Source organism: Furipterus horrens, unplaced genomic scaffold (genome assembly GCF_987537825.1).
Source record: "Furipterus horrens unplaced genomic scaffold, mFurHor1.1.pri manual_scaffold_3, whole genome shotgun sequence".
In the NCBI taxonomy this organism is placed as follows: Eukaryota; Metazoa; Chordata; class Mammalia; order Chiroptera; family Furipteridae; genus Furipterus; species Furipterus horrens.
This window is the reverse complement of record NW_028327173.1, coordinates 148629627-148654723: the sequence shown is the minus strand read 5'-3', so window position 1 is coordinate 148654723 and position 25097 is coordinate 148629627. Positions and strand designations below refer to the sequence as shown.

At 49.5% G+C, this 25097-nt stretch overlaps 1 protein-coding gene across 1 annotated transcript in view; it reads left to right on the top strand.

Annotated features, from left to right (window-relative positions):
• Nucleotides 1-4728: 4728 nt before the first annotated feature.
• Nucleotides 4729-25097, top strand: part of PLA2G4E (phospholipase A2 group IVE) — a 33358-nt gene continuing 12989 nt past the window's right edge. The window contains exons 1-11 of the mRNA XM_090270460.1: nucleotides 4729-4832; nucleotides 10186-10258; nucleotides 14963-15099; nucleotides 16692-16823; nucleotides 17851-17891; nucleotides 19638-19680; nucleotides 20490-20553; nucleotides 21484-21644; nucleotides 21744-21833; nucleotides 22246-22283; nucleotides 24129-24264. Coding sequence (XP_090126586.1) covers nucleotides 4737-4832; nucleotides 10186-10258; nucleotides 14963-15099; nucleotides 16692-16823; nucleotides 17851-17891; nucleotides 19638-19680; nucleotides 20490-20553; nucleotides 21484-21644; nucleotides 21744-21833; nucleotides 22246-22283; nucleotides 24129-24264 — 1011 coding nt within the window. The 5' untranslated portion in view covers nucleotides 4729-4736. The remainder of the gene's footprint in view (nucleotides 4833-10185; nucleotides 10259-14962; nucleotides 15100-16691; nucleotides 16824-17850; nucleotides 17892-19637; nucleotides 19681-20489; nucleotides 20554-21483; nucleotides 21645-21743; nucleotides 21834-22245; nucleotides 22284-24128; nucleotides 24265-25097) is intronic.

Here is a 25097-nt window from a genome sequence, read left to right as displayed (position 1 = left end):
GATGTTTCTCAATCACTTGTACTCTACTGTAGAAAATGGCTTACAGGAAGGGAAAAGTAGAAGCAGGGGTTTCATGAACCAGTCAGGCTAATGCAGTAGTTGAGATGAGTGAGGATCAAGGTCTGGACTATAGCAGTGGCAGTGAAGCTGGGGGAAAGCTGGAGGGGAAAATTTTCACCTGAGTACAACAGCTGAGGACCTGGCCCCTTATCCCCCTTGGTCGCAGTGAGGCCCCAGGCTTGCCTTCTTGATTGTTATCTCCATGTACCCACATGTTATTTCCCATTCTCTCCACACAGAAGTGCAACCATTATCCAGCTTTCTCAAGTGTTTCCAGTTTAATATCTATAATGAAATCTCACTGTTATTTAATTTCCCCAAATATCAATAATTTCGAGTTTTCCTCAAGAGCTTATTAGCTTTTGAGGTTTCCCTTTCTATAAACTGCAGGTTCAAATCTGGTCTGTTTGTATGTTGGCAAGCCCATTTTCCTCTTGTAGGGTATGTAAGAAGTCTTTGCATATACCAGATATTACTCCTTTATTAATTTGCAAATGCATTGCAAATATATATATTCTGTCAACTATCAATGTATTAACTGTTTTGTGTGTTCTTAGTTGACACAAATTCTTAATTCTTATGTAATCAAATTTAGAAGTCTTTTTCCCTTATGGTTCATGGTTTCAAAATGTTATTTTAAAAATCCTTCTTGCCCCTGGATCACAAGTAGATTTTTCTACGTTCTCTCTATTAACTTTATAGCTTTCCATTTCATGCATCTTTTTATATGGGGTTATCTGGGGATGTTGTTTTATTTTACTCTATATAGTGAGGCAACAGGAGACCATGCCATCTATTAAACACATTGTTCTTTTCCTATTGATCTGCGATGCCAATTTTATCATTTATTAAGTTCCTGTACACATCAGTGTCTGTCTCTGACCCCTTTATTTTGTTCCTTTGGTCCTATTCTTGCATCAACACCTACTACAGTATTTGTGTTAGTGTGGCTTTGTAGTTGATCTTTAGGAGCTGGTGGGGCAAGACTCACCTCTTTCCTGTTACTTTTTCAGGGTGATTTTGTTACCCATGAATATTTATTAAGAGGAGGAAATTTGGGATATGTTGTGGAGGTGGAACTGGGCTTACAGCACCTCTGGCTTTACCACAGCTTACATTACTGTATAGTCAAACCTGGCTATGCTTTTCCTTGCTGGCTTCTAGGTTTAGGAAGTTCCTTCTCATCCCAATTTATCTAAATATCCTAATATTTTATTTTAATTCTTCTATATTATTATTGTAATAGTTATTTAATCTGTAGAATTTATTTCCGTATAGTTATGACGTTGGGATCTAACTTTATTTTAGTCTCATGGTAAGCTAGTTTCTCTAATAATGAATAGTCTATTCTTTGCCCGACTGATTTGAAATACTTTGATATACACATAGGGTTGTCTCTGGGCTCTCTTTGGTTTAGTGAAGGTTTTGGAACCCAGAATTTGTTGGAAAGAATGGGAAAGCATTAGTTGCCTTCAGCAGGAGCATAACAGGTTGAAGGGGGTGGTCACAAAGTTCACTGGCTAGTGAGGTGTTTGTGGGATGAATCAGTGAGTGGCAGTGGATTCTGGGATAAAGATGCTACTGAAAGACAGAGTGGGAAGGAAGAGACAGTATCCGGGGCATGTTGGAAAAGGGAAGGTAAAGAATTCATCCTTGCTGGATTCACAGGGGAGTAATGTCAGCTGAGCTTCTGAGAGGAAAGTACTTTTCAGTGCTGGGTTATCTGAGGCCAAAGGGCTGTGGGTGAAAGACAGGTCCTGGTCACCCCCTCAAGTGGAGTCAGTTAACAAAACCCAGACACAGTCAGAGGTAGAGGCCTCAGACTCCCTGCTCCTCAAGGAGGAGGGACTGCTGGGTGAAAAGGGACTTAGTCCCTTCCACTTGGTGCAGAGACAGCTGCAGAGTTTCCACATGAAGTAACTCTGGAGGCAGGGAGAGAGAGAGCATCAGGTGTGTACCAAGAACAGTGTTTTAGCTTAAATTGCGTGTTTCTTTAGAGACACGTTGGATTAGAGGAGGGGGTTAGGCAACCTTCACTCTGTGAACATTGTCTCTTTGCCAGGCACTCTGTACCCTCCCAGCCCAATTCCCACTGAGCCCACATTGGAGGCCTCTGTCCCCGCCTTCCCCACACTGGAATTCACACTGGACAATTTAGGACTTAATTCAGCCCCCTCCCCCTTCATGAGATCATAAATGCTCTGTTTCCTTCCAAAACCTGCCCCGAGCCTTCAGTCCCCAGAGGAGCACACAGTAGGCACTCAGTAAGTGCTTGCTCGGTGTGCCAGTTCTGACCTGGGTCAGAGGCTATATCAAAGGTATGGAGGAAGAAACTTCTCCCGCCTCCTATTCAATTTGATTTCATTTAACGACAGTGAGGCTCTAGTCTTGAGGAGTTTATGCACAATGAGCAAATATTAATACAAGGATCAGAGAGCTAGGTTTTCTGTGCATGGCCTAGGGTGGACAGAGCAGAATAGGCTGTGGCGTTGTGGCTGGGCTCCTTCACTGAGAAGGGGACCAAATTCCAGGCTTTGAAGAATGCCCTGAATTTGGGGGCTTGCCCTATGTCTGTTTCATGAGGGAAGAGTTGGGGAGTGGAGAGAATGTGAAGACAGGTGGGATCCTCAGGGAGAAGATCCCCTGGACCTCACCATACTCCTCACCCTGTCACTTTTAAGACATGGCTGTGCTGTGGGTTGGGTTGCCCACCACATCAACCAGCATTGTCTTCTAGAAGCTCAACTTTGATCATGCCACTCTCCTGCTCAAAAACCACTGACTGGGGGACTGGATGAAAGAATGTGAAGGGCTTAGCCAAAGAACATATGTGCAGAACCCGTAGATGCAGACAACAGTGTGGGGATGGCCAGAGGGAAGGGGGTTGGGGAGGGCTGGGTGGAGGTGGGAAAAGAAAGAGAATATAGGGATATCTGTAATAGTGTAAATAATAATAATAATAGTAATAATAATAAAACATTGATGGCTCCCTATTTCCTAGATAATAACTGGATTTAAAGCATGGTCTTTGAAGATCACGACTGTTGAGCCCTAATGCGTCTTTCCAGATTCGTTCCTTCAAAGAACCTCCCCTCTCTCTGCCCAACTTCTGCCACCCTTCGTGTTCCACTCTCTACCCTCCCCCGCCATCCACATCTCCTCCTATACAACTCACTGCTCTGATACCAGACCGCTGGTCTACCTGCGGGTACCCTGCTTTCTGGCCTCACAAGACTTGCTCATGCTGTTCCTTTCTCCTATCACGCCTTTCCTGCCTCCCGTTAGTTACTGAAATGTTATCCATCCTCCAAGACCCAATTCAGATGCCAACTGCTCCATGAAGACTTCTCAGACCCACTCTTTCCCTTCCCAGCTGACATCCACTTTGCATCTTCTATGCTCTCTTGCCATTTACTAGCTCTGTAAACCACAGATGTTTACAGATGTGAAGGATTTACTCTGATCCCCCTAGGACACCCCTGTTACCACAGGAGACTCCCACCTTGGAGCCTCTGAGGTGTTGGAAGCATTTGGCTCCCCACATGGACTGCCAGCAACTTCAAGCCTAGGATTTTCTCCCTTAGCTTGTATGCAGTAGGTACTCATTAAGAGTGTAAGCTAAATTGAATTTAGTCCACTGAGGAGATTGGATGCTGCGTTTGTCCCCTTGGCAGTGGGATAGATGTTAGGGGCAAGGAGGGACATGGGCTGGGTGGAGTTCAAGCCAAGGCCCTTCTGGAGGGCCTGGCAGGCTGTGGGGAACAGGGTGGGGGTGTCCTCTACCTGGCAGGGGAAGAGGTCCCACAGGTGCCACCGACCAGCTTCTCTTCCTGTGCTCAGGCCCAGTCAGCCCTGTGTTCAGATCTCACCCTCAGTTTCATATATGTACTTTAATCTGTGGGCCAGAAAAGCCGGTTGTGGGGCCCCAGGTGATAGCTCAGGCAGGAAACTCCCACTATACCCAGCTGGGCAGCCGAGCAGGTGAAGCCACCTCACCAGGCCCCCTAGTGAGCCATCCACCAGGCCAGAGATAGGGATCAGCCGGGTGGGGCGGGAGCATCCTCTAAGCTGCCCTGAGACCAGGCAGGGGCTGGGCACACCCTCTCTCCACCCAACCTCCCAGGAGGGAGGGCTGGGGCACTTGCCTTTGACCAACTCTCCTTCCCAAGGATTTGGGCAACTATTTTCTTTTCTTTCTTTGCCCTCTAACTTTAGGAGCCCTGGCCATGGTCCCTGCCTCCCATGAGGTCCCTGCCCACAGCTCCTATGGCTCTGAACCATGGGACTAAGTGGAGTTTAAAAAGCAAGCACCATCCCCACAGACAGGCATCTCAGAGCCAGCACCTCAATAAGCTGAAAAGAAGGGGCTTATCCTAAAGTTGTGAGGGTCACCCTCTTCTCACCACCCTCTGTTCCCACAGCTGATTAGTCTGAGCTTCTAAGGGCAACAGATTGCTGACCTACGGGTCAGAGCCCCTGCTAATCCCTGAATTTCCAAGATCTGAAGACCTCAGGGTCCCCTGATAAAAGAGACCTAGGCGGGGACTCCCCATCTGCTTACCCACCTTAATCCCTCCCCAGGCAATCCCAGCCAATGCCAAGAGGCATCCAGAGGGTGGAACTCTGAGTCAGAGTATAAATTCTCAGTCTTGCTACCCAGCTGGAGAGTCACAGCGATGCTCCAGAAGCAGATACCCGCCTGGGTCTCCCACTACCTACCAGACCCATGCCAAGCAGAAGATGACAGACCCTTGGCTACCTGCACCTTGGAGGTGAGAAAGCTGTGCTAGGTGGGTGGGGCCAGGAGCTGAGGGCAGGAGACAGGCTCAGGGAGGCTGGGGGCATTGTGGACTCCAGAGACATGGAGCACCTGTGCTGGGGCAGCTCCCACCTAGCACCTGGAGATGTGTTCTGGCCCAGTTGGGGCTGGAGCTCTGGGGTGGTTGGCCCAGCTGTGGGCACCCACGAGCTTGACAAGATGCCATGGAGTGACACAGGGCCATCCTGGGGCCAGGCCAGCAGCCAGGTGGACAGTGCTCAGCACTGCCAGAAGTGGGTCCATGTTTGGCCTATCCTAGCAGCAAGCAGTTATTTACTCTGTGGACACCTGAAACTGCCATGCTGTGTGAGTGTGTGATGTGACGTCTGGTGAGGATCAGTGACATCACCCACCTGTCACCTGGGTCTGTGGTCAAGACTCCTGGGTCTCTCCAACTCCTCTCAGCCTTGCAGGAAGACCCCAGGTTCATGGCCAGATTGCCAGGGCTCTGGACCAGCTCTGCCTTGGTATTCCTATCTTATCTCACCATCTAATTTGCTGGAAGCATGCCATGTCAAGGACTATCAGCAGCAACTTATTTCTCATTACCTTGCCCCAGCCCACACTAAGTCACTGAATGAGTGATGCCCCGGAAGTGTCTCGTCTTTTGGGGGTGGAGGATGGACCCTGTTCAGTCTCCAGGCAGCCCAGTAGGGGGGTGCCGTGCTGCATGGTGCCGGTGCGCCACTGCCCTGCCAGAGTAGGTGCCCACAGCTGGGCCAACCACCCCAGAGCTCCAGTCCCAACTGGGCCAGAACACATCTCCAGGTGCTAGGTGGGAGCTGCCCCAGCACAGGTGTTCCATGTCTCTGGAGTCCACAATGCCCCCAGCATCCCTGAGCCTGTCTCCTGCCTTCAGCTCAGGGGCATAGCCACATTTCCCACAGCCCTCAGGGAAAATTCAGTTAGCAGCTAAATATCCCTCACAGGCTCAGAGGTGCAAGCCTCCTGTGGTAACAGGGGTATCCTAGGAAGATCAATATAAAACCCTCACACCTGTAAACATCTGTGGTTTACAGAGCTAATAACTGGCTAGAAAGCACAGAAGATACAAAGTGGATGTCACCTGGGAAGAGAAAGAGTGGGTCTGAGAAGGCTTCATGGAGGAGGTAGTCAGTGCTTGCTCCTCCTCCTCCAGTCTCACTGAGCCTCCAAGAGCCTGGGCTGGGCTGTGCAAGTCCCTCCACAGAAGGAACAGAGCTTATGGCGAAGAAGGAGTAAAGCAGCCTGTCCCTCTCAGGTCTGGAAGGTCTATGACTCAGAGCTGAGACTTTTTGCCCTGCCCCCTCACCTAGCCTGGGTGGTAAAAAGGAAAACAGCCATAGGGGCTCCTCGCAGGTGATCCCTGGTCTGGGATGTTGCTCAGACTGAGGAACCCACAGAGTCCCCACCCCAATGGCCTCCTTTTAGGACCAGCCTGTGCATCCTGGAAGCTATCGCCAGGCTGGGCTGAGCTCTGGCACAGGTGTTGAAAGAACTGTTGGACCCACCCAGCTCTCTGGAAAGGAGGAGATGGCATCATTAGCCAGGCCTGCCCTGAGAAGCCCTGGGGAGGGCCGTTCCCACAGGCTCCATGGGAGCTGTCTTCCCCCGTTAGTGCCTCAGACCTTGTGGGCAGGTCAGGTTAGGGTATGCCTGACCTGAGGATGGTCATCAGACCCACCGCTTCTGAAACATAGGGGTCAGACGCTCCTCCCCACTCCCACCCTTACCTGGGAGCCTGACTAATTTGTGGTGGTAGCTAGATTCTTGGGGTAGAAGGAGAGTCCTAAATCGGGAACTGAGAGTTTTGCTCCTGCCTCTGCTATGAACTAGTTTCAGGCACGACCTGGAGCTAGATTTTAGCTGGTTTGGTTCATTAATGGTGAGGGCCAGCATCCAGGTGGCTGGAAAGCAGGCTGTCCTGCAGTCAGGGAGAACCACACCTGAGTCCTTTCCTGTCTGCGCTGTGTGACCCTGTGTGAGATGCAGTTTCTCTAAACTCAGTCTTCTCTGCAAAGCAGATATAATAGGACCTTCGAGGGCTAGATGAGAAAAGATGCAATGCACCCAGGGTGGTGTTCTCCAGCCTCCCCACTGAAAGTTCTATCTATAGAGCAATGGAGTGGAAATGGGTGATATTGGACTGTATAATAGCCACTCCTGAGAATCAAGGGGCTACAGCTTTTTCATATGAGCTAGTACATGCCCCCTGTCCTGGGACATCTGGAGGGAAATGAAGTCCTGGCAAGATCAGCCCCAGGGAACAAGGCCAGGTGGGAGCAAAAAGCAATGTGCGTCGGCAGCCTGAGGAATGGTGTCCCAGAAAGCTGCTCTCTGCCCAGCCTCCCCACACAGCTACACTGGTCGTTAATATGTCTAAATGCATTTTTGTACTGTTTGCCAAGTAGTCACTGCTTGCAGCTCCAGCACACTCCCTAGTCCTCACCCTAGGACCCTGCAGCACCTAATGAACCGTGGGATTCATGCCTGTGCCTGCTCCAGGGCTGCAGCCCAGCTGGCAAGGTGCGTGACCACACGTGTTGTTGGGTATTTCACCTTTCACCCTGAGAGCCAGCCAGGGTGCCCTGTTCTAGGGATGGGCTTGTCCAAGCCCCTGAAGCAAGGGCTACCATAAGCTACCCATATACTTGGGTTTCTTAATCTTGCTGGTTTCTGATTCCCATCTGCAGAGTCACAGACATTGTGCTTTGCTCTTCTGCTTTTTTCTGCTCTGAATCAATTACCTCTGGGGTCATGAATTTTTGCTTATTTCTAGCTCCACTCCAATTGAACATATTATATCAGGAGCAAAATACTCATTTTAAGCCAAGAAGGTCATTTTTTATAGTCCTGGCTCCTGAAATCATCTGGGCCCAAGACCTGAGTCCCACATTCCCTCTGCCTTTCTGCCAGCTGGGCCCTCTGGGCTTTCTCTCCGTGCTGGAAGATATAGGAGGACTTCTAGGGGGCTTTGAAATTGGGTCTCTCCTGCAAATGCTTGGGCTAGAAGGTGTGATCGAAAGCTCAAGGTAGACCACAAGGAGCCCTCTGTAGCTGCTAGAAAGTGGAAACTTCTCCAAGAACCCTTCCAGCTCTGATGTGCGCTGACTGCTTGAAAAGGAGACATCGCAGACTCTGTAGAGCACTGCAAGGGGGCAAGTGGCCAGAGTTTGGGGCTATTTGGGAGCTTTGGAGAAATTCAGGGTAAAAAGAAGAATCTGTCAGAAAAATAGATTCTAATAATATATTCTAAGAGCAGAAGGAAGAGGAGAGGAGAGTAAGCACACCTGTCTGTGGGTGTGCTGAGAGCTGCTTTCAAGTGAGAAGGCAGTACAGTCGTGGTTATGAACACGGGCTTAAGAATTAGAACTGCATTCAAGCTTGGGCTCCTCTGATTCCAGCTGAGTGCCTGAAGTCAAAGGACTTAGGCTCAGATTCTCCATCTGTAAAGTGAGACTGATAATAACTGCTTCGTGGGGTGTTGTAAGGTTTGCGCAAGACAAAATGCAGAGGTTATATACACAACACTTAGCAGATGGCAGACAGTCAGCAGGTGGTAGCTGATGTGGTTATCGTTGCTGAGTTAGAGCACAAAGAATTGGTCAACAGTCATTGGAAGCTATCAGGGTAGATGACAGCAGAGAGCTTTCCCTGGAAGGTAGAGAGACCTCAGGTGAGGTCCTGTGGGGAACTGCAAAAGCTCATTCCCTTCCAGAGAAGGCACAAGAGAGCTGGTCAGGGCCAAGAGCAGCCCCTCCTGCAGGCAGGAGAAGGGTAGCGATGGCCAAGAGGACCAAGGCTATGGCTTCAGAACCCTTCAACACTATGAAATGTCCCCAAGGACTGACCCCTGCCTGGCTGAAGACTCAAGCAGCTTCCCACCTGGAGCCCTCTAGCTGCCCTCTGAGGAAGTGGGTCAGTGGGAACAGGCTTTGACAGAAACTGCTCACCTGTGTGAAAGTGGACTCCTCCTTCCTCACCAGATCAGACCATGATACCACTCTGCCCAGGTGGGGAGCGAGAAGTAAGGAACCCAATGTGTCCAGAGGGGGTCTGGCCAAAGGCCACAGCTATATTTCTGGAACCAGAAGAGAAATGGTTTGTGTGGCATTTGGCCCAAGTTACAAAGCTCAAAACAGAATTCTGTTAGAGCAAGTTATTGACCATGAAGACATTCAATATTTCAGAGTTAATCTCACAAAAGGAATCTTTAAACTATATATAACTGTCAGATTGGCTTTCATTCTGATTTTGAGGCAGATGTTGGGGAGAAAGGAGGAAAAGACCCTAAAATTGACTTACATACATACCTCAGGACTAAGCAACAATCATCGTTGCTGGTTAGAATTAAGCCCCAGAAGAGGCTGGAAGGACAGACATCAAAATGATAATTTCCATAACAAGTAAAAAAAAATTGTAATTATGTGTGGTGATGGGTGTTAACTAAACTTATTGTGGTGATTATATTGTAATATAAAAATATATATCCAATTATTGTGTTGTACAGTGTTATATGTCATATCTCAATTTTAAAAAAGATATCAATACTGCTGTTACAAAGGTCTTATGAGGATTAGAAACAAAGAACAGTGTCTGACAAGTAGTAACTGTTCAATAGATGGTAGCTATTATAAATATTACCTCTGGTAGTAGCCAAGGAAGATGAGCTCTCTGTGGACAGTCTGAGTTGAAAATAAATACAATTTTAACATTAAAAAACTTTAATGATTATAATGATCATTTTTGAGTGGTAAGATTCTGGGGATTCTTTTTTTCTTCATACTTTTGTGTTTCCAAAACTCCAATATTATTTTAAATAGGGAAGAATTTTATCCTCTTAAAAAGGTGTGAAGAGATTTTAGCAACACAGGGTGTACTGTGTGGGGTGTAAGGGTGCTTGTTCAGAGACCTCTACAAATACAGTTGTTTGGTGAGTTGGAGGAGTCCAGTGGCATCTGCCGTGGGCGTGCGCATGGGCTGGGAGTGAATGGTAAAAAGATTCGTCTAAGTCTGGGTAAAACTTTCAGAGAAAGGGCTCCAAATCCCAAGATTCAAACAGAAAAGACATGATCAGAACAGGCATGAAGCTGTCCCTGTTCCGGGGTGTGCTGGCTCAGGGTAGGGTAAGGAGAAAACTCCTCCCCTCAGTGCCTGGAGTCCCCTGGGGACCAGAGAGTCCTCCAGGGCCCAGAAATGTGGATTGACTGTGGGGAGCCTTCTTGAGTCTCGGTGGAGGGAGCCTGTGGCCAGCTTTAGCTGCTCTCTGTCAAGGCCACCTGCTATCGTTGCCTGAATAGTGAGTCTACTATCCTCTCATTCCACAGGAGGGGCTGTCTCCATGCTACCTGTTAATAGTGAAGATCATCCGGATGAGAAACGTCCGACAGGCTGATAGAGGTGAGTGAGTATCTTCCCTCACTTCCCCAGAGGCCTGGGGTTCAACTCAGAGGGACAGGGAATGCACAGAGCCGCGGCACCGAGTATACTTTTTAACAAGGGGAGACATATCTGCTGAAAGTGATCATAAAAGAGTCATAGAATGTGGCATTCTAATCTTGTCACTACAGAACGAAGATCCAAAGGACAGTGAAAACTGTGAATAGCTAAGGAAGGCTGTGCTGGCATCCTGGGTCTGAGAGGGGCAGGGTGTGAGCACCCAGAGGCCCAGGGAGCTCAGTCTGGGGACTGCCCTTCCTGAAGGAGAGAGGGGAGTGTATCCCCAGAGCACCTGCTGGGGGCCGGCCTAGCGCCAGCTGTCCAAACAGCATTTGATCTTCCCAGCAATCTAAGGGTAGTGCTCTGAGGCCCACTTCGCACAGGAGGGTTCATGAAAGTGTTTGAGCCCAGGTCTGGAGAGCTGAGGAGAAGAAGGGACAAGCCAGGAGGCTGGGGCCAGTGGGGAAGGGTGGGGAAGTAAGGCGGAGGAAAGATCAGGATCTAAGTGATGGGCATCTGAGTTTTCGAGGAAGGGATTGTGTGACTTCCCCAGGGCTCCTTCACAGACTGTGCTGGAACACAGGTGGGGAGGGGCTGAGAAACTTGCAGTGCATGAGTGAGTGTGGAGGCTAGAGGAGAGAGGGCCCTGGACCCCAGAGAAAGCAAAGGGATCAGGCAGGATTCAGACCAAGTTCCCTGGACGATGAGCATCCAGAGCCCATTCCAGCAGGAGCAGTTCTAGCCAGCATCCAGCTTGGGCCTAGCTCTGCCAAAAGGGCCAGCAGAGGGCCAGGGATTTATCCTCAGGCTTCCCAAGGCCTTCCAGCCCACCAACGAGTGACCCAAGGAGTGTGGAAGTGTCCCGTGGGCATGGGGCCTGGCTGCCTCTTTCCCCTTTATTGCCCATGCCACACTGCACCCCACTCCCCTCAGGGACAGCTGCAGCTCTCACACCCACGGATGCACACGCCCACCACCACTCCTCTGCAGGTGGCTGTCCCAGCCCTGCAGGTCACTCAGCACGCCTACACCTGCATGCGCAGAACTTCCCATTGCCCAGGGCCTTCCTGTCATCTCCCTGCTGTACCCCTGACCAGAGATTGGGGGCTGGGTGAGCAGACAACCAGAGAAACAGGCTGAGGTCTGGCTCCCCATCCCTTTTCCCCTTTCCTCATGTGCGCCTTGGCGCGCAGGCTGCCTTTTGAGGCTATGTGGTGCCCTGTGAGCACCCCTAGTTGTTCCTCATTTCCACTGAGGAACAGGGTTGGGGCATGTGTGGTGTCTGAGGGAGCCAGCCCAGCCACGTTGTATCTGAACCCCACTGTTGTCACTGGCAGGGCTCTGTTGATGCCTTGCCTGAGAAGGTTGGAGACTATCCTGATGTCTCCCAGATTCTGGGTTACCCTCACCCCAAATTGTTCCCTTCTGGCCTGTATCAAAAGCACATTCCTGTCTGGTCCAGCCTGTAATGCATGTCTGAGTTTCCAAGCATTCAAGGGGCCCGAAAGAGAAGAGACTGAGGGATGACTCCCCTCGCCAGGGAGCGTGCCACATATACCTGGGCCAGACTAGAAGGGGGTCAGCCCAGAAACCTCCCAACTGCCCAATGTTTTAATTCCTCTTGGTAAAATAAATTAAAATGCAAACCAGCACTCCAAGGGAGGTGAGGCCGGTGTCTCCAGAGGTATTAGGGAGAGTGTTCTCAACATCTGTAGAAAGCATTGAGTCATTTTCGCCACCCACATTCCTGGAAAGGATGTATGTCATTCAGATGACCAAGCCCTCTGTCACTTCATGAGGAACAAGGATTAGAACCTATCTATGCCTCGGAAATCCCCTGCACCCTGAAATTCTCAGAATCGGGTCATCGTTGCTTAACCACCCTTCATTGCAAACTCGACAGTCACTGTCCTTGCAGTCAGCTAATGACACCTGCCCCGGATTGCTATCCAGATTTCCCCCATCATCCCTCCCTCCCCAGAATTGCCTCCTCTATGGTTTGCATTCTCCGTCTTCCCAGCTTATGGGGAGGAGGTGGGAACAGCTCTCTGCAAAAGAACTGAAAAACAAATTAACACTTGAAGTGTGGGTATCTGATCAACTCTGTCTCTTCCAAGCCAAAAATACTGAGATTTATTTAATGCATTTAATGGGAGAATTTTAGGCATGGACTGATGACAGGAAAGGGATTTTAGAGGGAAAGGGGCATTTATAGAGTCCATTGTATCATGCTAAGCAAATGGGTGTGGAGTCACTGCCTGTAGGCTTCTAATGTACAGGAGGCTGACCCAAGGAGAATGTTACAGGCCCAGGAGGAGGGGGTCAGTGTCCAAAAAAATCCGCAGGAGAGATCCAGGATGACTGAGTGCATCCCTAGGAAATCTCCTTGTGGGCAGAGAGATTAAGCATGCAACTGGCTTACCTGTACCTGCAGTGACTCAACCAGAATTTCTGGGGCTACTGATACAGCCCAGTAGCAGGAAGTTCAGCTTTTACATTCATTCATTTACTCAACCATTGTCTACTAAGTGCTGACGCATGGTCTCCTGGGCCTGCCAGTTTCAGGGCACACTGTTAGCCAGTGCTTCGCCAGGAGAATAGCAGGGGGCTCTGGGCTAAGAGGAGCATTTGGCCCAGACTTGGGGACTCAGGGAAGGCTTCCAGAGGAAGTTCCTTCTGAAACACAAAAGCACTAGCCAAGGGAAAAGCAAGGTGAAAGCAGAAGAGAAGGAGATTCTAGGCATAAAGAATGACAAAACAGTATGGCACCTTCTGAGACCTATAAGTGATTCAGTTTGGCTGGAGTGTAAGCCCAGGTGCACCTGTGTGTGCATACACATGTGTGGTGCACATGTATGTGCAGGGGCTGGGGTTGGGGTTCAGAGAGAGTCGAAAGATAAGGCTGAGGCTGGGGATCTTAGCAAGGACATCATGTTGAGTGGGTGGGACTCCTTCCTGAGTACAAGTGGGAGCCATTAAAGGATCTTCAACTGGGGAGTGACATGGTCAGATCTAAAAAGATCTCTCTGATTTCTCTTGAGAGAAAATGTTTGAATAGGGCAAGACAGAAGACAAGGCGCCCAGTGGGAGAGAGGCAGCAGAGATGAAGGTGGCCTGCACCAGGGCAGCGGCAGTACGAGTAAGGAGATGTAGGTGGGCTGCAGAGATCAAAGGAGCTAAAGAGACTCAATGCAAGAGTCAGGGACAATACTTGGTGTCTGGCCTGGACACCTGAGTTGACCATGAGAAGTAGCAGGTTGGGCATGGAGGGGATGATGAGGATGATGAGGTCTTTTATTTTTTTCATTCTGTTGAGTGTTGATCATTCTTTGTGTCTGGATTAAAGGATGATTATGACAATGCAAAGGACTGTGTCATCTCACCTTTATTCAGTGGGAGGAGGGCTGTGAATGCCAACTCACTGTATGGTAAGCCCTCAAAGATTAACCAGACATTGGGGAAAAATCAGAAGCTAGGGATTCTTGTAATGTAATCTATGGTTATTAACTCTGATAAAGTTCTCAGTATAGTGACAATGTAGGAACAAGTCAGTCTACGGATGCACCTCTGGTTCCACTCCCACAGGACATTACTAATAAAAATTGTGAACTAGTTTGAATCAGTCCTACCAGTACAGAACTCCCTTGCCCACAATGGCTTTACCATCCAGAAGACTCTCTGACACTGGAAACTATTGCCTTTTCTCATTTTCTATGTACCTGGTGTGAACCCTTGGAATTAGCCCAGCAGATTGCCAGGAGAGTGTCAAGGGCAGTCATGGCACCCCTTCCACCCCCTCCCAGATAGAATGGAAGGAGGGAGCCAGACTGGTTTACTATTTTTTGCCCTATGGCTTCTGGCGCTCCAACCAAAAGACCTGGGAGGCCTTCTTTTACTTTGAGAAGGCCTGTTGAGACCACAGCTTCTTTCCCTTCTCCAGAGCACAGTCAGCATCAGCACACTTGGGTTGTTCATTTCAAATAAAAAAAAAAAATGCCTATGGCTTCCAATGTGAGAGTTTCTTGAGTCACACACCTCATGCTGGAAGACCAGTGTAGGGATGAAGAACCCAGCAGGTGCAGTTAAGATATTTAGCCATACGTAGATGGTGGTTTCTTCTCCTAGATCCTACTGAATATCTTGTTCTTCCCAAGTCCTTTCCCCCTGGGGCCCTCTGGGCCAACTCACAACAGATGGAGTCCCTTCTAATCCTTGCTTTTCCTCTGCCCGGAGGAAGAGCTGAGCCCTACTTCTGTTTCCCTGGGGTCTTGGGTTAATGCAAGAGGTAAGCTTGGCCCTTTGGGGCTGGTCCCCCAGATCTTTCCCTGGCAGAGAGAAAACTGTGCACCATACCCCTGTCCCAAACCAGAGAGCCAGGGTGCTTCTGCTGAGAGCCACAGGCCATCTATGTCCATGAGAACAGTCAGTGCATTCTGGGTCCCCCTCTGTGAAACCTCTAGCCTACAGTCTGTGACCTCCAAAGGGTTCTGAGACAAAAGTCCCTAGAGAGTCAGACTCATGAGTCAGGAGGGGACCTGAAGCTGAGACAAAGCCTTCTTGCTCTGGAAGTGACTTGCCTGGAGTTCCCTTCTGACTGCACTGTCTCCTCTATGGACCTGGATTGGCAACTCGTCCTTTCTTCCCACACTTGTCTTCCCTGGACAGTGAGCCAGACAGACTGCTATGTGAGCCTCTGGCTGCCCACCGCCTCTCAAGAGAAGCTGAGGACTAGGACCATCTCCAACTGCCCAAATCCGGAGTGGAATGAGAGCTTCAACTTCCAGATCCAGAGCCAAGTGAAGGTGGGCTGTGGAGGACCGCACCTGCCTGCCCTGCCCACATTTCTGTTCCCCTCCCTGCAAGCTGTCCTTCTCATTGTTCACATGTCTGGCTTATGCCTATTTGTCTTTCTTTCTACCTATTTCTTGCCCTACTGTTGACCTACTGTCTCATTCACCCACTCCTTTCAGCCTGTCTCATATTTGTCCTTCTCTGAGTCTGCTTATTCTTCCACCTTCTTTCCTGTCTTTCTTGTCCTTCTACCTAATTCTTTCTGGAACTGGGCATCTCCTGCCCCCAAATAGAGTGTGTTTCCAGCACCTTCCAGAACATACTCCAAGCAGGAGAATACACTGAAGAGAAGAACCATGCTATTCACTAGGACCAAGGCCAGTCTAATTCCATCCAGAGGGCGTTCTCTATCTTAAATTCTTTTTAGGTTGCTTTATTATTTCTAATGTATGTTCTTTCATTTGTTGATTTATTTCATGGTGCTGGTCTTATTCAGATATATGGTGACTCTAAGTCAAGTTCACCTGTCCTTATGGGAGACTTCTCCCTCGGGCACCCTGCATGTGGCAGCCTCAGCAGAGTGCTCCTTATGAGAAATGTGGCCTCACGGTGGAGGCATCAACCGGTCTTGGGACACTTGAGACCTGGGAGCTCTATCCAGCTTACTGCTTTCATATTTTAGACATGCTTCTTCTTTATATTTATTGTTTTAAAAATATTTATCATATACATGGTTCTGGTGAAAGAAGGGGATTTCAATGTGGGCTCAATTGGCCATCTTGAAATCAGAATTTGGGCTTCCTTTGTCTAAAGATCTAGAGGGCTACTAGGTGGGTTCTGGGACATACCTGGGTTTCCAGTAATTACAGGGTCAACAGATCTCATTCAACTGCAAACGCTCCAAGCCATCTCATGTGTACCAAATAGGGACCAAAGAGGCAAACCCAGTTCCAACCCACATCTCCCAGGATCCTTAGAACAAAAGGCCACAGAGGTTAACCCATGTCACCTGAGACCATTGACCTCAGAGTTCAGTCAGATGACAGGGTAGGTGCTCAACTCTTGACATGCTGCTTTGGGACCATCTATAAGCCCTCATTAGGAGCTGATGGGCCAAAGGATGGAGTTGCAACACCTGACCCCAACCCTATCAAGGATCAGAATGCCTGTCATCTTTGACACATCACTCCCCTGGAGTGTTAAGTTGCAAGTTTCCCTGATCTGGGTCTTCTAACACTACAGGAGCTGTCTTCAGCTCCTGAAGCCCCAGTGCTGAACACATTCCATATCCTGGCAGGAGCCTTGCTTGCTCTGCCCTTCTGTTCTTCCCCCAGGTAAAGTGAAATCCCTCACACTTCACAGGCCCCTGCCAAGCTTGCAAAATTCTCCAAAAGGGGAGTCAGAGCAGAGGGGCAGGAAGTCTTCAGAGACTTGGAAAAGATGGAGTAGACACTTTCCTCTCTAAATTCATCTCCCTACCAATGCTTCTCACACCTAAGCAGAGACCTTTGTGCTGGTCCCTGTTCCTCAGACTCACCTCCTTGCTAGGACTGAGGTCAATGCAACCATTGTAACCAGACCTGTGCCCTACCTTCTCTCCTAGAATGTGCTAGAGCTAAGTGTCTGTGATGAAGACTCAGTGACACCAGATGACCATCTCTTGACAGTTCTCTATGATCTCACCAAGCTCTGTTTCAGGAAGAAAACCCATGTGAAGTTTCCACTCAACCCAGAGGTGGGTGCAGCTGCCAGGCCCCAGCCTCCTGCCTAATGAGGAACAGCTGGTCACACCAATGACACCTTTCTTTCCACGGCTCCTCTCTGTGTGGTAGCCAAGCCAGGGGAAGATAACTGCAGATCAAAGCCCAGTGCTCATATTTATCAGCTTTATGACCTTGTAGAAGCTATTTAATGCCTCTGTGTTTTTTTCCCTCCTCTGCACAATGGTGATATTGGTACCTGCCACCCAGAGCCGTTGAGACTTAAATGGGAAACCGTAGCTAAGGCACCTACCACTGCTCCCAGTGCAAAGTGGAGATGCAGTAACTGTTGACTCCCTTTCCTCCTTTCCTTCCCTCAGGGTCCTGTTGCTGGGACAGCCCCCAGGGGACAGAGGGACAGATGAGAGTGAAGGAGGACAAATCTGCAAATCAGAGAAAGTCAGAGCTGGAAAGAACCAGGATGTTCTATAATAGAGTCAATCATTCAGCAAATATTTGAATGCCCACTATAGACCAGGCACTGCTGGAGGCACTGGGGATATGTCAGGGCCTGAGCATCCCTGCCATCACCTGATTACATTCAGTGGGGAATTATGGTCCAGTGAGTCATAACTTGCCTGAAATTACACAGTAAGAGGTATAAAGGAATAGGCAGGGGAGGGACCCCACACTTCAGTGTTGAACTTTCCAGGGGCAATATCACAGCTCTCCCTTGCCCCTTGCACAGCCCTTCAGGAAGGCAGGAGAGCAATGTGAAGTAGAATAATGGGGATAAAAGATGAAAGGGAAATATTTCAGGGGCAGAGGAGTTTGAATGTTGGGGTTGGGGGTCATTTCCGTACCCTGACCCTCCCCTGGGTGGCCAGTGATGTGCTTGCTGTCAAAGACTTGGGGACAGCAGGAGGCAGAAGGGACAAGAGCCAGGAGCAGCTGCCCCTACTCCATATCAGCAGGACAGCTCTGTGGGAAGGATGGGCAGTTTCACAGGGGCTCCTGGGGCAGCTCACAGCTCACACCCACCTTTCCTTCCCCCCACAGCAGGGCATAGAGGAGCTGGAGGTGGAGTTCCTGCTGGAGAAGAGGTGAGTAGGTTCCAGGCCCTGAGGACTCCTCAAGGGTTCTGTCCCCCAAGTTGCATTTCAGAGCCTTGTCTACATCTTTGTTGTCTTCCCCTCATCTCCTCTTCACTGGCACTCACCTCAGACTCCTCACTGTATATTAGAATCACTGGGAACTTTTAAATACTGCAGGTGCCTGGGCCCCATCCCTACTCACCCTGTTCTACTGACATCGTTTTGCTTTAAAGATCTAATACTCTGGTCAACCCACTGCCTCAGCTCCCCTGTATTCCTAAGAGTGGTCTATGGGAAGAATTCCTGCCAACATAGTGATCAGAGCTTGTGGAGACCAGGCTGAGAAAGAGGTCAGGACCAAGGGGTCTCCTCCTTGACTCAGAACTGTTAGAACAAACTCCCTGACACCTCGGTCTAGAGCAGATACTGGCTCCTGTTGCCCTCTGCAGCCAACTTTGGGACCAAGTCAGAGGGAGGCTCTGACCCAACATGTGGGGTTATTTCCCATCATGTTCAATTAGAAGAATGCCTCAGGGTCCTGGAGGTCTGACTACGCTGAAGACTCAAGTGGAATTGGGTCAAGAGCTGGAGGATGAGAAGGACAAGAAGACAGAGAGAGAAGGCAGAGAAGGGGTGGTGAGGGAGGGCAGCAGGTCCTCTGCCCAAGGGGACAAGCCTGCCCCAGGACAGCTGGCTGCTCCCCTCTTCATAGCCCTGACAGAGCTGAGCCCCCTGGATTTCTGATCAGCCAGGGATGGAGGATGAGAGGAATGAGCTAGAACAAGAGGGCTTGTCACATTCCACTAAGAAAGTCCTCTGCCTAAGGCTCTTGGAACTATAGTAGGTCTCTGGATAATGTCTCAACATTATTTGTTATTTCATTATAATGATGAGATGATACAGAAACTTAACTCTTGTTTATTTTAATCAGCTTATGTTAAAATTTGTTTCATTACACACCATTTCACCGCAGTTCCAAGAGCCCAGTGAAGGCATTGAGTGCGGCATTACTGTATTTGAGGTGCCTCATTTCCCATCAACAGCTGATTGACAACTTAAAAATCAACTTTGCTTCACATTAAAGAAACTCTGGGCTCTCTTCTCCAGGTCTTGATTTGACAGGAATTTTAGGGGGGGATCCTTGGCTGAATTAGAAAGTGGCTTACAAAATGAAGTATGCCAAAATTGGTACTAAAAGTTCATCTGGAGACAGTTATCTTGGGCCTAAGTGTACTGCTAAGTATAACCTTGGAGCCTTATATTCTGGGCTTATAACACAAGGATGCTTCTTGTTCCCCAGGCCCCTTTCTGCCTGGGTCAGAACTGTTTGTTAAACGCATCCATTAAACAAAGCACAGAGGGGAGAATGGGTTACTTTCTCTACCAGAACTGTTACATCTGCTCTAGGGAGTGGTCTGGCCTTTTCTCGCTGCCTGTTTATTCTCACAGTTCTGCATTTCATCTGGTTGGACAGAAGGAACAGTTATTACTTAAGGGAAGAAAAGGGCAGGGGACATCTTCTACTCCTTCTAACCCATAAATCTATTTTTTTCCCTGGAAATTCTATTTAAAATATATGCCATTTTTCTCCTTGACAATCTACAAACTGAAGATTTCTTAAGCCACGTTTTTCATGAGGACCAGGGAGGCTCTGCTATCTCATTGTTGACCCTGTCTCAGTTTTGTGCTCTCTCTTTTGAGAGAGATCAGGCAAGAATGATAGAACTGAGCTGGAGTTTTCACTTTGTTTTTCAGGTCCTCTCCACCTGAGATCCTCATCACCAATGGCGTGCTGGTGGTAATTGTCCTTCCAGGTTCCTGTAATTCCAGAGGCCACATGTGGCTGCTGCTCTCAGGGGAACAGACAGAGACAGAACATGGGGCCCAGCTTGGGCCTGTCCCAGGGCTCACTAGGAGTCAAAGTAACTGAAGCTGGCCAGCCGAAAGAAGCAAGGGCAGGGGCGGGGCAGCAGCTGGGCTCCTGCTTCTGGGGAGGGGTAGCTGGGACATCAGTCCCCCGGCCCAGCATCCCATATCCCACACACCATGACGCCTCCTTCCTGGGAGCCTCCCCCAATAAAAAAAAAAAAAAAACCGCTAGGAGACAGCCTTCTCCCAGAATCAATCTCAGTCCCATTTTTCCCAACCCCAATCTCTCTACAAGCCCAAGTTCAGTATTAAAAAGATTTTCATAATTCAGCTGTTGATACAGACATTTTAATCAGATGCATCTAAAACCCCAGGATTCAAAATCTCTCCCCCAAAAGTCAGCCTGAGGGAGTTCATCGTGAAGGAATTGGACCTGCCTCTGCTTCTTGAGAAGGCTATTTCATCGGAAGTTATTCACTTGCAAAGCCCAAAGTAGAAGTTCCCTCAGGTTCCACCCCAAACCGGCAGTTGAGAATGTCTCACGCCTGGTAAATGGTGACTATATAGCCTAGACGTTTCAGTAGAGCTTCCTTTTCAAATATTCAATCTCTGAATAAGAAGGCAGGATTTGATTGTGTTCAGAAAGTGTGGTTGGCCCACCCCGGCCTCCTCCCAGGCCAGGCCCCTCAGAGCAGGTGATGGCATGTGCTTGGAATGACCCTCGCTTCTTTGTTGCAGGCTCGACAAGTCTCCCACCTGGAGGTTCATGCAGAATCCAGAAGGCAGAGGAAGAACAGGAAAAGTGGGTGCTTTGACTGCCTCTGCCTGCTGGGGAAGCAGAGAGAGGGCTGCCTCCCCCGCCATGCCAGCACCAGAACTGGCTGCTCCAGGGCTGCCCTGGGCTCAGTTGGCAACCGAAAGCTTGGCATGAGATGCCTCAGGATCCTCTCACCCTCAGGGATTGTGAACCCCTGTCTCCCCATCCCCCACCCCTCTGTAAGAGTTCTGCTCTTCCAGGCACTTACATAACCCTCAGAGCTTCCCAGGCCTGATGAGCACCCTGGGTCAGGGGTCAGGGACACAGTGCTGGCCACACCAGGGTTTGCTGGATCTGGTGCAGTAATGAGCGCTGGGGTGGGTGGACACTGACAGTGCCCAGGCCCCTCTAGCTGTGCCCCCTCCTCTGACCAGATGACAATTCACAGAGAGTCTTAGCATTTGGTGGCTGGCAGGGACCTGAGAGATCCACAAGCGTGAGACTCTCCTGTTCACTGCTCCATGGGCAATGCCACCCATGCAAGGGCTTCCAGCACTGTCCCAAGAGAGAGGAGTGGCACGGCCCCATGGGTATGGGTGAGGATGGGAGGGAGAGGCCACTACCCCCACTGGCGGTATGGGGAGGGCTGCTTTCAGTAGGGCTGCTTTCAGTGCAGTAGGAGGTGACTTGCAGGCACCCCCTGGACAAACAGAACCTAGGAGGACTCAGCATCTCAGAGGGCTTTCTGGGGACCTCATTTGTCAGCATCACATGCAAGCCTTACAAAAATTCAGATTCCTGGGCTGGCCCTGCCCTATGGAATGAGACTCACTGGGTCATTTTAACCAGTGCCCCAGGTAATTCTAATCCCTGTCCTGGGCATCCCCAGCTGTGCTTTTTACAGAACCAAGTTGGGAAGGGGGAAGTGAGAGGCTTTGGGAGGAGGGGTTACAGCCTTCTTGTCCCCTCTTCCAGGGAAGGACCTCCTGGTAACCGTGACAGAGTCCTTTGAGCACACACAGCGCATCTCGCAATGCCTGGAGCCCTGCTGCCCAAACCCTGCCTCCTTCCACTACCCCAAGTATTTCCAGTCTCAGATGCACGTGAACATGCCCAGAAGCCAATGGAGCTGTGGGGTACAAGGTGGCATCGGGGGGTGGTGTGGGGGGCTGGGGCAGGCAGGCTGCCAGAGGAGCCCCTCACCCCACTTACAGAAGCACCCATCTCCCTTCCAGCTTTGCTGCTGTGGCGCACACAAGAAGAATGGCCCTGTCAGCCAGCCCCTGTGTTGCCTCACGGATGACCAGGCGGTGACCATGCCTGTGGTGAGGGCTTGGGCATGGGAAAGGGCCCCCTGAGCAGCTTGACCTGGAGCTCCTGTGGCAAGGGGATGGGGAGACCCTGGGGAGCACATGGGAGAAGGTGACTAATGGTCTCTCAGGCAGGATAGAGGAGTCATGTGGGGTAGGAGACACTGAGCTGCAGCATGGGGCCAAAGAGAGTATGTGGAGGCCAAGTTAAGGATGGCGGGGAGGGTCATGTCCAGAGGAGAGAGTGGGGACAGAGCATGTACATGCACATGTGTGTGCACCCATGTGCACATGAATATACATGTATGCACACAAGTGCTGGGTCAAGCCAGGGAGTGGGCAGTGTGGTAAGTCTGCACTGCTTTGGTTGGGATCACTTGGCTCTGAATTGTCATCCCTGACAAGCTTTTCATCCTTCATACCTCAGGGAGAGAACTGTGAATTACACATGAAGTCTACACCCTGGTAAAGTACCCTCTTTCTGCCCATTCCTCTGATTTGTTCATCTTAGTGGGTGTGAAGTGGTATCTCGAAGTGGTTTTGATTTGCATTTCCTGATGGCTAATGATGTTGAACACCTTTTCATGGGCTTATTGTCTGTCTGTATATGTTCTTTGGAGAAATACTTATCCAAATTCTTTGCCCATTTTTAAAATGGGTTATTTACCTTCTATTTTAAATTGTAAGAGTTCTTTGGATGTTCTGATTACAAATACTTTGTCAGATATGTGACTTGCAAATATTTTCTTTGATTCTGGTGGTTATCTTTTTACATTCTTGATGGTATCCTTTGAAGCACAGACATTTTAAATTTTGTTAGAATTCCAGTTTATCTGTATTTTTTCTTGTATTGCTTGTTCTTTTGGTATCATAGTTAAGGAGCCATTAACTAATCCAGAGTCATGAAAATTTACTCCCGTGTCTTCTTCTAAAAGTTTTATGGCTTCTCTCATATTTAGGTCTATGATTGGTTTTGAGTTAATTTTTATATACAGTGAGACACAGGGGCTCAACTGCATTCTTTTGCATGTGGATATCCAAGTTGTCCCAAGTTTTTTCTTGTTGAAAAGATTATTCTTTTTTCATTGAATGTCTTGGCACCCTTGTCAAAAATCAAGTGATCATAATTTCCATTTCTGATTTGATTAGCTCTCTGCCCTTAGATAAGTTATTTAACCTCTCTAAGTCTCAGTTTTTCTCATCTATATATTGGAGCAATACCAAGAATACTGACCATTGTTGGTTGCTCTGAGGATCCAGTGAGCTATTGTAGATAACACATGTCAAGAACTCACTGATCTGTTTGGCAAGTGGGACTCTCAGCAAATATTATCCATTCCTTGCTGAGGTCAAGGAAAAAGTTACTTCCTCACAGCTGTGTCTGCAGGCCTGTGGTAGACATAGAAGAAGGTGATGGAAGAGCTCCCAGGCCCTGCCATCGAGGAGGTGTGACCTTGTTAGTGACTCAGATCACTAAGACTCAGGTGGGAAATTGTCAAGGTCCATTCACCTAGAGTCACTGAGGGGCTGGGCCCTGGAGGGTGCAAGGGATGTAGGTGGTCAGAGAGAGGAAGCTTCCAACAAAGGCAAGGACCTCTGCAAAGGCCCAAAGCCAAAAGCGCTTCTGAGCTCCGAGAGCTGATGGGCCCTTCCAGGAAGGAGCTGGAGGTGAGGGTGGACAGACCACATCAGGTCTTCAATGCCAGGCTGGGAGCCTGGACTTGTTCAGGGCAGGATGTGATACAAAGAAGGCAAGTGCTGCTCATGCTGCAGCAGCCCCTGCCCCACCAGCCATGCAGACCTAGGGGATGACAATGGTGAGATCAGGGAGGTGAAGGGTTTTGTCAATTACACACACACACACAGGACGATTATTATTTCTGGAGCAGGAAGAGCTTAAGGAAGAATGTGAGCTCTATAAAAACATGGCCATGTTTATCCAGCTCAGAAAAGCCCTTACTAAATAGCCTTGTCCAGAGAGACTGCCAGAAGGATCTCAGTGCCCCTTGTCTGCCATGTCTGGCCCCCATCTATAGAAGGTGCCTGGGGGAAGCCTTTCTGGACTTTGAAGATCTTGCTGAGGAGGCAGAGGGCTCAATGAGTCCCTAATTTTGTTGCATACCCGCTTACCGTGCACCAGCTAAGGTTTTGGGGACTTTACATTTGTTATCTCGTTAAGTCCTGAAGACAGTGCTGGAAGTTAAACACAGTTAGCCCCATTTGACAGAAGAAAGCAGACCCTAAAGCCACATCTTCTCCATAGAGGTCGAGTCTAGAGGCCTGCTCAGCCAAGGCCCTCTGTTTCCACAGCCCCCAGACACTAGATGTGCGGCTGGGCTACAGCCTGTGCCAGGAAGAGCTGGAGTTCCTGCAGAAGCGGAAGGTGGTGGTGGCTGAGGCGCTGAAGCAGGTGTTGCAGCTGGAAGAGGACCTGCAGATGGACGAGGTGGGTGAGCAGAGGCTGGCCAGCCCGATCTCAGTGCCTGCCCTGAACTTGTCCTTGCAACACAACACCCTGACATCTGCCCCAGCCCTTCCCTGCCCGGTTGGCCTCGGCACTGCCTTTCCTGGTTGCTCTTAGTTCTAAGGTTCCAGGTGAGGGCTGTGTTGGGTGTGATTCAGTTGTGTTCACACGAGGAGGGGAGAGCAGAGTAGAGAGAGAAAGGAAGGAGCACTAAAAGATCCTGAGGTGACAAAAGGGCCTACCCTCCCAGCCAGGGAAGCATGCAAATCCCTACCTCCTTGAATACTGCACACCTCCACCCAAATGTCCCTGGGACCTTCCTTCTTCAATTTGCCCTTTCCTCAAAGCATGTACACATATACACATTCCCAGAAAGAACAGCAGGCGGCAGCTGGAGAGAAGCAGCTTCCACTCACATGGCCAGCTTCCTCTTGCGGAGCAGACGGTGGTGCCTTTGTCAGAGCCTCTGACTCCTCCCGGTGTGCACTAAGCCCACATTCTCTGGGCAGCCTCAGAGGGTCTGCCTCCTGAGGCTGACCGCAGGTGTGGATGGACCCCTCATGCCTGAGGAGGGCTTGCCAGGATGTTGGCCAAATGAAAACAGTTAGAGTAAGTCTAGGCAAAGAGCCCCCTCCTCCCATCTTTAGGGAACAAACGAAGGACATATATAGGAAACCCATGTCCATGCAGAGGTGACAACTCTGCTCCTTGCCACTTCAGAAATTCACTTCCTCCTGCTCTTACGCATAAGGTATACATGGGGCACATACCTTGTGCCAGGCCTGATGCCCTCACGTTAAGTCCCCTAGAAGATA